Below are 13,768 nucleotides of genomic sequence, written 5' to 3'. Positions count from 1 at the left end.
CGTTTTGTTTTTTTCGGTTAACCATTCGTTTTTTTTTAGAAAACCTAGATTTGTTTTTTTAGATTAGATCGGTTCGGTTTTTTTCGGTTTCGTTATTTAGCGAACGCCCGTTCGTACGTTCGTTTTAACGAACGGTTTTCACCATTTAGCCGCAGACAGCGAACGTTCGTTCGTTAGCCTGTTCGTCAGTTTTTCTTTTTCTCGGATTTTCCGCGATTATTTTCGATCGCGATTTCTGATCCGATTTTCGTTCTAGTATAACTTTTCGCTCGTTTATCGGAATCAGGCGATTCAAGCGCCTAGAGTTTCGTCTCGAAGCCCTCTTTCTGTTTAACCAACTTAAACAAGATTTTGCTACTGTAAAATTTGACTTTAGTCCAGATTAGTAAACAAAGCTTGTTTCTTTCGTCGTTTGAGTTTTGTTGCTTCGTTTGATTTGATTCTTTTTGCAAACCGGAGTTCTTAAGTTGAACTTTCTGGTTAGATCTCTTATTTGAGTTCTACCCGTGACCTTGCTTGATTGCTTATTGTATGCTTGTTTGTTTGCGATAGAGTACCCGGAGTGTGAAGCATGCTACTACGAGTCTCTAGGTTTTGCGGATCATCAGCAAGGCAAGTAACACTTTGATCATACCTCTTACTACCCAGTTTTATTGCATTAGATCAATCCTCAAACAATTGCGTGGTTAGGATCTGATTTAAATTGTGGGTTTGGGAAGTAGATGAGGTAGTACCTATTCACCTGTTTATTATCAAACCTATGGGAGTTACTTCTACGTTGCTTATACTGCTATGCTATGCTCGTAGACATGGATTGGGTTTGAGTGTATTCATGACAGATGTGAGTATTGTTAATTAATGGTTAACTTAAGGTGGCAACTTTAATACACATCTGGGTGGATTGAGGCACCTAGGGAATTCCAGTGATTGCCTGTATTTTTGGAAATCCCGGGGTACCGTGTGATTCTCCTATGGACTGCCACCCAGGCTCAAAGGGATCATAAGATTATTCATGCTAGAAACTTCCGTGTGCAGCCACATGCCAATATGGGCTCTGGCATAGTTGAGTAAGTTGTGGGAATCTTTTCCATGATGGGCTAGCAGATGTACGGGATTGTAGGTGTACAGGCCTATCTATCGGTTAAAGGGACCTCTTCGGAAAGACTGTGTCTCAGTCATCCGTTTCTCAAACATCATGTAGTGCGAGAAATCAAAAGGAGGAGATCGAGTCATGTGGGGAAAAGTGCACAAACCTCTGCAGAGTGTACAAACTAATCATGGTTAGCCGTGTCCCCAGTTATGGACGTCTTGAGTATCTAGTTTCTTGGATTATCATGTGAATCTCATCACACTTAATATAATTTGATTGGGTTTAATGATGATGCTTAATTGGGATTGAGTTGGGTGAACCTTCTCAATGTTTAACAACCACCAAGATAGTTAAATAAAATTTATTCCTTTGTTGTAGGGAAAAATTGGCTTTTTGCAAAACATATTAACCATACAGCCTCCACCGGCCATATATGCATATAGTGATAGCTTTATTCTGTTCATTACTCTCTTGTGTTACATTGCCAGCATATTCCATGTGCTGACCCGTTTTCGGGCTGCAACGTATCATGTTGCAGACTTCTCAGACGACGAGTAAGGAGCCTTAGGTCGTGGTCTTTCACTCAGTGATGCCGTTGGAGTTGATGGACTCACTTTATCTTCCAAGCCTTCCGCTGTTATCGTATTAGATGGCCTTAAGCCATATTTATTGTAATAAGATCTCTTTTGAGACATTCGATGTAATAAGTGTGTGATTGCTTCTCTGTTATAAATCCTTCAAGTAGTGTGCGTGTCAGCATTACCGATCCAGGGATGACACTGATGCATAGAGATCAGATTGTTTGAGGTCTGGTCGCTACAAGCACCGTCGGAGTGTCAAGCACACTAGCCCGCTCCTCAAAATATCACTTCACTGTTCAATCGTCGCCGGTGAAAGATGGGGACCTGGACCCGCGTTGTGAGGGCAACTTCGACGGCCCACTCCAGCGAGAGCGTGGCCGCAGCCGCTAGGCGCGTGCTAACAAGCTTCGTGAGGGCGACCACAATCTGCGTCCGAGCGGCCAAGGCAGCGCAAACGGCCGCTATTGCTTCTTAGGCGGCGGCAGCAGCATCTGCCTCGGGGATAGCAACTGGCGAGAGCGGCATGGCAGCTTTCCGTTCCGCAATGGCGGCCTTAGCCCTGATGGAGGCCGCCCACGACCATGTCGAGGCCGTCCACGCCCAGCTCATGGCGGTCACCGCACAAATCGAACGAAGCTTCTCCGATAACGATTGCAACCCACGGCCGAAGAGTTGGCAATCGCCAAGAGAGTTCGAGCAGCCGTCCATTCCTGCGCGGCATACCTTGTGACGACGGAGCCCGCCAAAGCCCAGATCGTGGCCGCCCATGCCTAGCTCGTGGCGGCCTATTCCAAAGATATGGCGGATGCGGATGGCGAGATGCTTGCCGAGTATGATGCAATTGATGCCATGGAGCCCCTTCCCCAGGAGACCGTCGGGCGCGAGCTGGACATGGAGGTGGCGGCAGAGATCGACGAGCACCAGCCGTAGTAGTACTCTTTGTTTTGTTTAATTAAGAGCGTCGGTCTTTAATTTGTTAGAGTAATGTTTAGGTCAGCTAGCTCTTTTTAATTGCTGAACTTGCTCGATTAAGAAGTGTGGGTGTGCTGTCGTCTCCTTTGTGTACCCAAATTATGCAATGACGTGGATGACCACTGTAACCAGGGAAATTTGAACCAAAATTTTTGACGTTCAAACTCATCACACACGGGTTAAGCTATCTGAATCGTTTGTGATGTTCACATATCGTACATAGTTCTGAATAAGGGACCGTGTCTGATGACACTTTGCGCGCCAGTTTTTTCGCTGAAGTGATTCCAAATTTCCGGCTTCCACGAAAATATCTACCTCCCCGCCCTCCCCCTTACCAAAAGCCACATTTCCCCTGTTTCCGCCTTCCATTCCAATTTGAAACCTTCACTCCTTGCTTGCAACGCCGCCTCCTCGCCGGCGACCCTCCTTCACGCTGCTCGGCCTTGCCTATCAAGGCAGGTAATCCACACCCGACCCCCATCCTCCTCCTCCTTCCACATCCCACATGCCCCGACTGCCGGCGCGAGCGCGACACCTTCCATCCAAATCACCGACCCCTTCACAAAATAAGCGCCTCCCTAAGCCATGGTGCACGCAGTATAGCCAGGATCTCAAGGAGCATTTGGCTGCAGAGAAGCAAATCGCGGCCGCACGCGCGGATGAGGTCGCGATGGCTGCCATTCGTGTCGACCCCCAGATCTTGGAGGAACACCTTGCCATTTGCTAGCTACGCCGGTTAAGCATGCTCGGTTTACCCGTTGCTTGTGCTGCTCCTGCCTTTCCTTCACAAATTCTAGTGAATTGTGCTATCTAATTTTACCATGCAATATGTTGCTCTAGTGTATATGTTCTATATGTCGTGCAGTGTGGTGCTCACTTATTAAGTGTTTTGTTAATTAGTTATTGTCTTCAGTTAACTGTTTGGTTCAATTCTGCAAATGTGATGTTCAATTCTTTAGGCTGCAATTTTGTATTGTCTTCCATGTGAGAAATAAATCAAATTTATCTTTACAAAATACATGAGAAACGAATACAATTGCTATATTTCCAAGTTGTCAAGCATGCTTGGTTTGATTATACATTGTGCAATGTGGTGCTCAGTTAACGTTTGGTTCATTTGTGTTGTGGTGTTTAGTTAACTGTTTGGTTCAATTCTGCAATGGGATGTTCAATAGTTGTGGGTGCATTCTGTTATTGTATACCATGTGAGGAATAAATTGAATTTGACTGTAGTAAATACATGAGAAACAAATACAATTGCTATATTTCCAAGTTGTTAAGCATGCTTGGTTTGGTTAACTGTCTGATCTTCTATTAGGAGTATGTTATATTGTGCAATGTGGTTCTCAGTTAATGTTTGGTTTATTTGTTGTGGTGTTTAGTTAACTACTTGGTTCAATTCTGCAACGCGATGTCCAATTGTCGTGGGTAGAATTTTGTATTGTTGTGCATGTGAGGAATAAATCGAATTTGGCTGCACTTAATACATGAGAAACAAATACAACCGCTATATTTCCTAGTTCTTAATCATGCTTGGTTTGGATAAATGGGTTTTCCATGTGGCTTAAATTAATCTAATGAATCTGCAATGTGCTTATTTTTCATCGACATATTTTACTGATAGCATGTGAACCCTTACTTAACCTGATGACTAACTACCTTATATGTGTTGCAGGGAAACAATGGGAAGCAGTGAGATTTACAATCGAGGTTAGCATGTGCATGGTCCGTTGTCTAATAGCACATTATTGTGCAATTGCAGGAACCATTCTAATATTTAGGTTTTTAATAATTTGGTCTTGCACATGTAGGTCCTGCTGTCAGAGGTTTTTGATCCACTGTTCGACCCTTTTTGCATATGGGGAAATGAGTTGTCCATGAATATCAGTCAAGTCAAGAAACTCAGAAAGATTGTTAGGATAAAGAAATTAGCGACAAAAAACAACAAGATCTGTGTCTGCACAGTGAAGAAGACATTAGTTCACTACAGGATGGTACTAACTATTATACCTTGCCTTTTTTATTCCTTTGCCCCATTTCCAATATAGAGAAGATATTTATGCACATCCTTGTTTTCAGGCCTTTCCAAAGCAGTTCACTGATGTTACCTCTCAAACCACCTGTATGGTCAGGAGGCGAGGAAGGTATTCATACAACACCCACGGTTCAATATTAAAGTGTTCCTGAAGAGGACGAAGGATGGACGGTCAATCATCCACAGGCATTGGCCTAAAGTTACAAAGACCTTCAACATCAATGAAGGCTCAATATTCGCCTTCTGCTTCAGTAGTTTTCCAGATGAGATACATCTTCCTATGTACCGTCTATGATGCTAATTTCGAAAGGTTATAGATGTTGCATGTGGAACTTGGTGTTGGTGTAGTTGTGTAATGGGGTAGCTGAGTGCCGAAACTATATGATGTTGTACTCTGATGTATTTCAATTATGAAAATGAAATATATTGTGTGCTTATTATGAAATGTCAATTAGATTAATAAATGGATTATTAATAATCAGATAATTAGCCTGCTAATTGGTTTTTTCTATTGCAAACGGTTATTGAGAAAACACCATGTGCGATGCATTCAATAACGCACACAGTTCCTAGGAATAAACCGTGCTAGATTAATGAACAATCACACACGACATCCTCTTGAAAACTGTTTGCGTTAGGCCACCTGGCGCAAACGTTTACCACATAAAAACTGTGTGTGATGGACAGCCCGACACACAGTTTCTTCTACGCACCGTGTGTGATGCATTCAATAACGCAAACGATAAAATTGTTAATACCGTGTGCAATGGAAATGCTATCACAAACGATTTAACGGGAAAAATTGTGTGTAATGTACTTGCGAACAGAAACGTTTTCCTTGGAGGGACTGTGTGGGATGTATATACGAACGGAAACGTTTAGCGATGACTAACTGTGTGGGATGTACTTACGACCGGAAATGATTTCGCATGTATAATTGTATTTTTTAGCACTACTGTACGTATAACCGTATTTGGTCGCTCGCCGGTCGCACACGACCTCATTTTGCCGAGCGTGTGTGCCAGGAGGGCATATCCCCGACGGTTTCTGGGTCGTGTGGGAAGGAACCCCCTATCGCCCACACTCACTAGGCGACGGTTCCAAATGCCGTCGCAGAAAGGGGTTAAAAACCGTTTGTATAGCACCTCGATGTACTAGTGATTCAAGTCCCAAGCACATTAGAAGTAATATCCTTAGCACTTGGGGCTAATGTACAATAATTTTTTAATCTATACTACAGAAGACCCAACTCACCTTATAAAGATAAGACGGCCCTTAGGGGCTACAGGCAATTCTTCAAATTGGTCATTTGAAAAGACCCGACTTTTCTCAACAAGATAAGCCGGCCCTTGGGGGCTAGAATTTGAAAATTTTCATAAGTCTCAAACATACTCAATGATTTTTCCTATGCTTCAGACTTGGGGGCTACAAAAGTATATATGTACAAAGTTGAGAGGGGTTAAGTTCATTCATACCTCATATTTTTGTTTCATCATATTAACTAAGTCGGCTTCCATGTCACGCCTTGTATGAAGGCGGCTTAGATAGCCCGTGTGCAACTCACCGCGCTGAACTCTGCATAGCTTTCCAGATCCAGTTTTGTTTTGCCCTTCTCCAATGAAGGTGTTTCTTCCTTAGCAGTATGCTTAGTTAGCACATTGGAGATTTCTGGCGCCTTATAACTCGCCACAATAATAGCAATGTCATCATGGTTCTTATTAGAAGGAGCCTCTTCAGATGGCTTGACAGGGGTTGAAAGAGGAATAGGACTCGACGGGTCTTGGTTATCCGCCGGGTTAGCATCAACACCTATATCTTCAACGGTTGTCTTTTCAGTTTTGGGTGGCGGGTCATCTTGTTTATTGTGAGGTTCTTCAGGATTGTTCGTGTTGACCTCAAGAATCACTGGTGCTTGTTCCTCTGACCCAGGAATCTCTGGGGCTTTGGAAGACTCGCCAACTTTTCTTTTCTTGCTCTTTGCCTGAGCCCTATGATCAGAAGCAAAGGAGTTAAAATATGTGACCAAGAAAATTATGTTATCAAGCTGCTAAGTATGATTACTCACCTAGGGTTAATGACGAATGCTAGAAGTTGAGTTTCAGATGAGCCGCCTGAAGACGGAGATGACTCCTAATAATTTGAGTCGGACAGATTAAGGGGTTGTCTGATAATGCCTGCTTTGGGTAAAGAAAAAGTTGGGCGGTGTGGCACCTCAGTATGTCGCTTGCGAGAAGGGTTATGGGTTAACCCAGTCACCAGTTCTTCAGTGCCGCTACTCTGTGTTTGGCGTCTCGCATCATGTTGAGCCTTTTTCAAAACAAAGTTTGGGTCTAAGTAAGCATTTGGGTGAGAAAATGGTACTTTCCGGATAACCCGCCTGATTTTCTCTGGAGGTGGTGAGTCTGAGCTGGAAGAGATAGAAATTACCTCTGGGTTATCAGCTCGGCTTGATGCACCCTCATCCTCAGAGTAAGAAGTGTCAGCTAAGTTATTAAAAAGGCGGCCAAGAGAATCAAGTTCTACCTCGGACTGATCATCAGCATCCGCTTACTCGCCCATAGTGGTCGGCTTAGTCACAGCAACTGCCTTGTTCTTCTTCAACTTTGGGCCAGTCCTGGTCTTGGCCACAATGGTCTTTATTTTCCTCTTCCAAAATGCAGAGTCGGGCTATGTAATAAGAAAAGATTGACAAGTGAGACATAGAACAAAATCAGGGATATTTTAAACCGGACATACGATAGTGCTTACAACTGGGATCGGGTTAAGCTTGAAGAAGGGAGGCAGTCCTATCTTGTTGCAACTTTCTTGTGACTCCCCAAGTAAGGAGTTCACAGCTTGAAAGACATCCTCAGTAGTAAAGTCGTCAGAACTGTATCGTTGAGGGTCATCTGACTTGCCAGAGTAGTTGCACATTAAACTGGGCCGGCGACTTAGGGGAAGAATTTTCCATGAGACCCAACAACGGGCTAACTCGACTCCGGTCAACCCATTAGCTAACAAAGCTGTTATCTTGGGATAATGTTGGAGTGCTTCATATGTTCAGCTGGAATAAGTTGGCTTGGCGGGTTAAAGTTGATGGGAAGACGATCAACCCGATAACCCGATAGAGGGTTCTCAATGGCTGGGGAGGTGTTCTTACAGTAGAACTAGGTTTTCACCCATCCCCTGGGATGGCTTAACAGAACAGCTACAGGAAAGCAGCCGTCTCTGCGTCTCTGGATTGAGATTCCGCCTAGTTCTTGAGTCGGACCGCTAGCACACTCAGTCTGGCGGTTTAAGTAGAAGAATTCCTGGAAAAGAGCAACGGTGGGCTCTACTTGCAAATAAATTCACAAAATATTTGGAAGTGTCAAAGATTTGTTACTGAGTTTGGGCCTGTGTCTTGAGGATGGAGGTTGAAGTAGTGCAAAACATCCCTAAAGAACTTTTACTTGGGCGGTGTGAAGCCCCTGAGAATATGACCGGTGAAAATTATCACTTCTCCTTCACCAGGATTAGGGACATTCTCTCCTTGGATAACTCGCCAGCCAATCTCTTACTGACTCGCCAAGAGACCGTGATCAACAAAATCTTTAAGGATTGCGTCGGTAACCATGGAACGACCCCAGTTGCAGAGGGTGGTTTTTGCCATATTGAGTCACCTAAAAGACAATAGGAAGGCGAGTTATTTAAAAGAAAAAGGGGATGCTGATACATCAACAGTAAAAGAACGAGCAGTGTAAAGATAAAATTGCCTTAAGCTAATGGCGGGTTAACTAAAAGAGGCAATTTCTGGAGCTTTGGCGAGTTGCAAATACATTGGTAAATCGCCCAAAAAGCAATGGGCGGGTTAGTTAAGATTCAGGACTGCTAAAATTTGGCTAAGTGTGGAGCAAACAAGTTTCAGTATGGAGCAACTATATTTACGGATCTGAAGGCAGTTCAAAAAAGAAAAAGAATTACTAAACCTAAAAAGCAGTGGCGGAAGAACTACCAAGATACCCATTGATTCTAGAAGGGAATACAGGTTGTTCAAATTTGAGATGGTGCTAAAGTTGCTACCGCAATGCTTCTCTAGTATTTTCGGATAAAAAATAGCTTCTGTTCAAAAGATGTGATGAACTAGGATAAACGCTGCTGAACTCCACAAACTCAGATGAACTAATATAGATCTGAGGAGGAAGAAAGGGTGGTACCTGATGGCAATGAAAGAAAGCGAAGGTGCGCCGCTGAACCCTAACGACGGCGGTGAGGTGTCGCGACCTACAGCAAAGAAGGCTGGCGCGGCTCGACTGGTGCGGTGGAGCTCTGGCTGCGACAAGTTTCGCAGGGAAGAAGACGAAGCGGAGTAGACGAAGTAAAGGGTAAAAGAAGGACCCTCAGGCCTATTTATAAGGAAAAGTGCAATAATAAATGACTGGTGCGAAAATCGAGATGGTACAATAAATGTTACAATAAAGGGGCGCCTTGATTCTCGGAATGACATATTTATACAAAGATTCATCATGACATAATGGAGGGTTTCCCGAAATCACGGAGGTGATGTCATATTTTTATTATGGCGGGTTATGAAGATGTTCAAGACTAAGGTCAAAAAGGATAAAAGGAAGACTCGCCGGACGGAGAGACTGAAAATTGACATGAAGAAGTTCAAATCAACCTGGGGCCTAATGTTGGGGATATAACCCCGCGATTATAACCCGCCCGGTCGGGTCCGGGTTAGGCCGTTGGCGACTCAAGATGACAGGCCTCTGACAAGCCCGGATGGTCAAGACAGAAGGCTAAAGAGGCGACTTATAAGATGGGCCAGATTGAGTCCAAGGTCGGAAGACGCTGCGTGGCCCAGAAGTGTAAGCCGCCCAATGGCGACTTGCCATGGAGGGCAAGGCGACTCAGAGTAAGGCTCGCACACGTATCGTAACCCGACCCGGACTCTTGTAAGGCGGTGGCCTCGACCTATATATAAAGGCGAGTCCCAGCATAGAATAGATAGGTTACAATCCATCGATAGCTAGGTCAAGCAAATTCGCTCCCCTTGTAATCAATACTCAAGCAATACAACGCAAAGCAGGACGTAGGCTTTTACCTTGATCGAGAGGGGCCGAACCTGGGTAAACTCGTGTCTCTCGTCCCGTTCAACCCCGACAAGCTAATCACCGTAGCGATGGCCTCGCACCTAAGTCCTTTCACTAGGGCATCTGTCGTGACAAAACCATGACAGAAGCCGAGAAACCTACACCGGGCACACGTCGGTTCACGAGTGGGCCAGCATTAAACATAATGTCGGGAAAGCTCCTCCCGCCCGCCCGCTATTTAAAGGAGGCCAGACACCGGGCAAGAATCGCACCATTCCGTCGCTCCCCATCTCCTCCTTCCACCAGTTTATCCACCCTTTTGATGGCATCCGACGAGCACGAAGAGCAGTTCTCCAGCATAAAAGTTGTCTGGGTAGCCCGCCGAGCCCTTTGGATATGAGCGAGGCAGCTCGCTGCTCCACCTCTCTCGCCTAGCCCGACGGAGCAACGCCCCTGCTCTCGCTGCTCCATCTCTCTCGCCTAGCCCGACGATTCAAGCGTTCCACGCTAGCCAGGATATGAGGTGCTTTAAGTATCATTTCAGTATGGGCATAGCCTCACGTTAGCAACGAAATTGGCTATTTCTTAGATCTTCAATCTAAAGCAATGTACCTATGATGATTGCGAGTGTAAATAAAGTTAGATTTTCTTGTAATTCTTGAAATTATGGGTTACTTCTTAATTTCTTGGACCATGGAACTAAAGAGTGTGTCTGTGATGGTTGCGAGTATGAATAACATTTTTTTTAATGTATGTATGTTACTACACAACAGCAAGAGGGTACATAGTTTGGTGTAACTAGCAGTAGGCGCCCAGCCTGCTGGTCCACTTCTCTATGCACAAATATTCCCAGCCTCTGCGGCTCCAATTTGCAAAAGCTACTCGAGAATTGACCCAACCCACCCGGCCTTCTCCTACCAACCAAGCAGCTCCAAACACCAAGAAATCCACAGAAACCGAGATCTCTCTCTCTCTCCGCCCCGACGGATCCCGGGTTGTTGTTGTAGCTGGGCAATGGCGACCGACGCGATCCTGGAGACCATCAAGCCTCGGCGGAGCCCGTGGCTGGAGGACCTCCCGGTGACGAATGGGGGCGCAGCGAAGGGCGGCAAGGTCGACCTGTCCGGGATGCGCCGGCGCGTGTCGTCGTCCTTGTCACTGAGCCTCCAGCCGCTGTCCTCGTCGTCGTCCGCGGCGTTCCGGCGCGCGCGGTCGATGCCGTCGATCAAGGCGCTGGCGGCGGCGGGCGCGGTGCGGCAGTGGTGGGAGTGGGGGCTCGGGTGGGTGATGACCCGGAAGCCCTCCTTCGCGCGTGGCCTCAAGATGAGCGAGGACGAGGCCGCCCTGCTCGGGTGCCACTGCCGCGGCACGCTCCGGCACGTCTTCTACAAGGCACGCGCCGAGGTGCGCCGCCTCCTCGGCCGCGACGGCCGCCCGCTCGGAGGCGTCGCCGCGCAGGACTTCAGGTACGACTCCGTCAGCTACGCCCAGAACTTCGACAACGGCGACGTCGACGCCAGATGCTAGCCGCTGCGCCTGCGCACGCGTGGATTCGAACGCCGCCATTCGTGCCGAAAGTGAAGGTATAGGTTCGATCGATGGCTACGAAGTATATCTTCTTGGACGGGGCAATAAACCGAATTGTTTGCAAGATACTAGCAGCATATAGCACGGCGTTTGTGTGTGTGTGTGTGTGTTGTCTGAACGATCGCAGATGATCCAGCAGCGAGTGATGCGCACTGTTCAGGGACCAGATGTATATTTCTTCCACTCTTCTTTCTTGTGTTTTTCCGAGTCTTTTCTTGGATACATCCGTCCCTACAATGTAATGTAGCCCGTGGATCTTGAGCTGGCAAAATGTACATGTTCTGTAACACATTGCAAAAGCAAATCAATAAGCATTTCTGGAACCTGAATCAAAGTACTCAGTCAGTCAGACAAACTTTGGTGTTCTGTTTTTTTCTTCCCCGTGAGATTCAGATCTGGTTCTTGTTTTGGTTCGGGGTCCCTTTCGTTTCAGCTGTGCACGGCGCGACGCGGGAGCAACTGCTCATTGCCCGCCCGAGGTCGTCGTCGTCCTCCTCCCCCGGTCGGTGCCGGAGTTGTTCCCCTTTGGGTTTGGCGCGAACTGATCAGGGAGATGATAACAACTTGGCGCCCAACGGGGGAGGTGCGGGTAGGTGTCGTACGTCTATGTTCGTCTTCTCCTCGCGATCGATCGATGTATTGTATGGTAGGACCAGCGGAATGATGAGCGGTGACTGAGGGAGGGTGAGCTACTACGCGATGTCTACACGGTGAAGGTGGGCACATGCACATGCGTGCGGCGGTTGTTGCGGAGGGGTCTTCCGATTCCGGTGGGGAGACACGGGCCGTGTCGGCGGCGACCGCAATAGTACTCGTTTGTTTTTTTCGGAATTGATATATCCCAAACGTCAGATTTCTGGCCTCTCAGCCCGAACGTGCTCAGTGCCGTTGGATGTCATGCACAAATCTTAAAGCAATCAGGAGCGCCACGTCACCTTTTTGTCTCCGTCGAAAGAAATAAGGCATCATCGCGAACGTTTTTGTGTCCGTCGAAAGAAATAAGGCATCATCGCGAACGACCGCACCTCTCTCCCTTATCCATTTGTTCTCCCCAATGACACTCACTCACCATTTCTCATACACATGGAGAGAGAGGTCATGGACAGGCGGGGAGGCGGCCGGCAATGAGGGGGGCCGACGTTGGAGAGGAGGCGTGCGGCGGCGGAGACAAGGGGCGGGAAGAACCTGTTATTCGAACTAAACCTGGCATTCGTCGGGCTGGGCTTTGTAAAGCCTGACAGCAAAATCTCAAGCCCGAGACCGGCCGCCTAGCTCGAATCACATGAACACTGTCCTTTTAAAATTAAAATAATGGTTTTCAGGATATTTAAAACATATATCATACCTATATTTTGCATAAAGTAATGATTTATACCCTGTTTGGGCCTATTTTTTAGCTTTCGGGCGAAAAAGCTAAGCCTGAGCCTGAAAGCACAAGTGCTCCCTGGGTGATTTTGGTAATTAATTTCAACATATCTCTTGTTGGACTAATATTTTCATCTAGTATATTTCAGATAAGTTCAACATTGGAGTGGCAGGACAAGAGGATGTGGAACCCCTTCAAGATGCTAAGGACAAACATTGGCAAAAGCTTAAGACTCTACATTTTCATTTTAATGGTTCAAGACCACATTGAGTCCATAGGAAAAGTCAATACCATTAAAAGGGGAAGAAGTGTTGCTTAATGGCTTGCCTGCTCAATGTGCTTAGTGATATACTCCAAAGCCCTCAACCACTTTCTCATTTCCACATATGTCCTAAACCTAAAGTCAAACTTGGCCCCACCGATTTGATCCATCTAGCACCACCGAGTTCACTTGACATAGCCACTGCCAGAAATCCTAATCAGTTCGGTCTCACCGATGGGATCTCGGTCTCACCGAGATGGGTTTGCAAACCCTCTGTTGCCTATTGCAATTATTTCGGTCTCACCGAGATATGCAGTCGGTCCCACCGAGTTTGCTTGACCAACTCTCTGTTTGCTTATTACCAAAATCGGTCTACCGAGTTTGTGTAATCGGTCAAACCGATTTGAGGTTTTACCCTAACCCTAGCACATCGGTCCCACCGAGTTGATCATGTCGGTCCCACCGAAATCTCTAACGTTCACATTTTGAACCATATCGGTCTGACCGAGTTTCACTATTCGGTCCCATCGAGTTTGGTAAATTGTGTGTAACGGTTAGATTTTGTGTGGAGGCTATATATACCCCTCCACCCATCCTCCATTCGTGGAGAGAGCCATCAGAACATGCATACACTTCCAGCATTCATTTTCTGAGAGAGAACCACCTACTCATGTGTTGAGACCAAGACATTCCAATCCAACCACAAGAATCTTGATCTCTAGCCTTCCCCAAGTTGCTTTCCACTCAAATCATCTTTCCACCATATCCAAATCCGTCTGAGAGAGAGTTGAGTGTTGGGGATACTATCATTTGAAGCACAA

General features: G+C 46.3%; 1 protein-coding gene across 1 annotated transcript; it reads left to right on the top strand.

Annotated features, from left to right (window-relative positions):
- The first annotated feature begins 10,554 nt into the window (after positions 1-10,554).
- Positions 10,555-11,644, top strand: LOC123165314 (uncharacterized). The gene has a single exon (XM_044582941.1). The coding sequence runs from the start codon at positions 10,747-10,749 to the stop codon at positions 11,257-11,259; it is 513 nt and encodes a 170-aa protein (XP_044438876.1). The 5' UTR covers positions 10,555-10,746; the 3' UTR covers positions 11,260-11,644.
- Positions 11,645-13,768: the final 2,124 nt, after the last annotated feature.

This window comes from Triticum aestivum, chromosome 7D (assembly GCF_018294505.1).
Source record: "Triticum aestivum cultivar Chinese Spring chromosome 7D, IWGSC CS RefSeq v2.1, whole genome shotgun sequence".
Classification (NCBI taxonomy): Eukaryota; Viridiplantae; Streptophyta; class Magnoliopsida; order Poales; family Poaceae; genus Triticum; species Triticum aestivum.
Note: the sequence above shows the minus strand (reverse complement) of the source record. Positions and strands in the feature narration are given on the sequence as shown.

Bases quoted from the DNA above. Each gene is read 5' to 3' on its own strand.
- LOC123165314 (XM_044582941.1), top strand. From the start codon at position 10,747: ATGGCGACCGACGCGATCCTGGAGACCATCAAGCCTCGGCGGAGCCCG.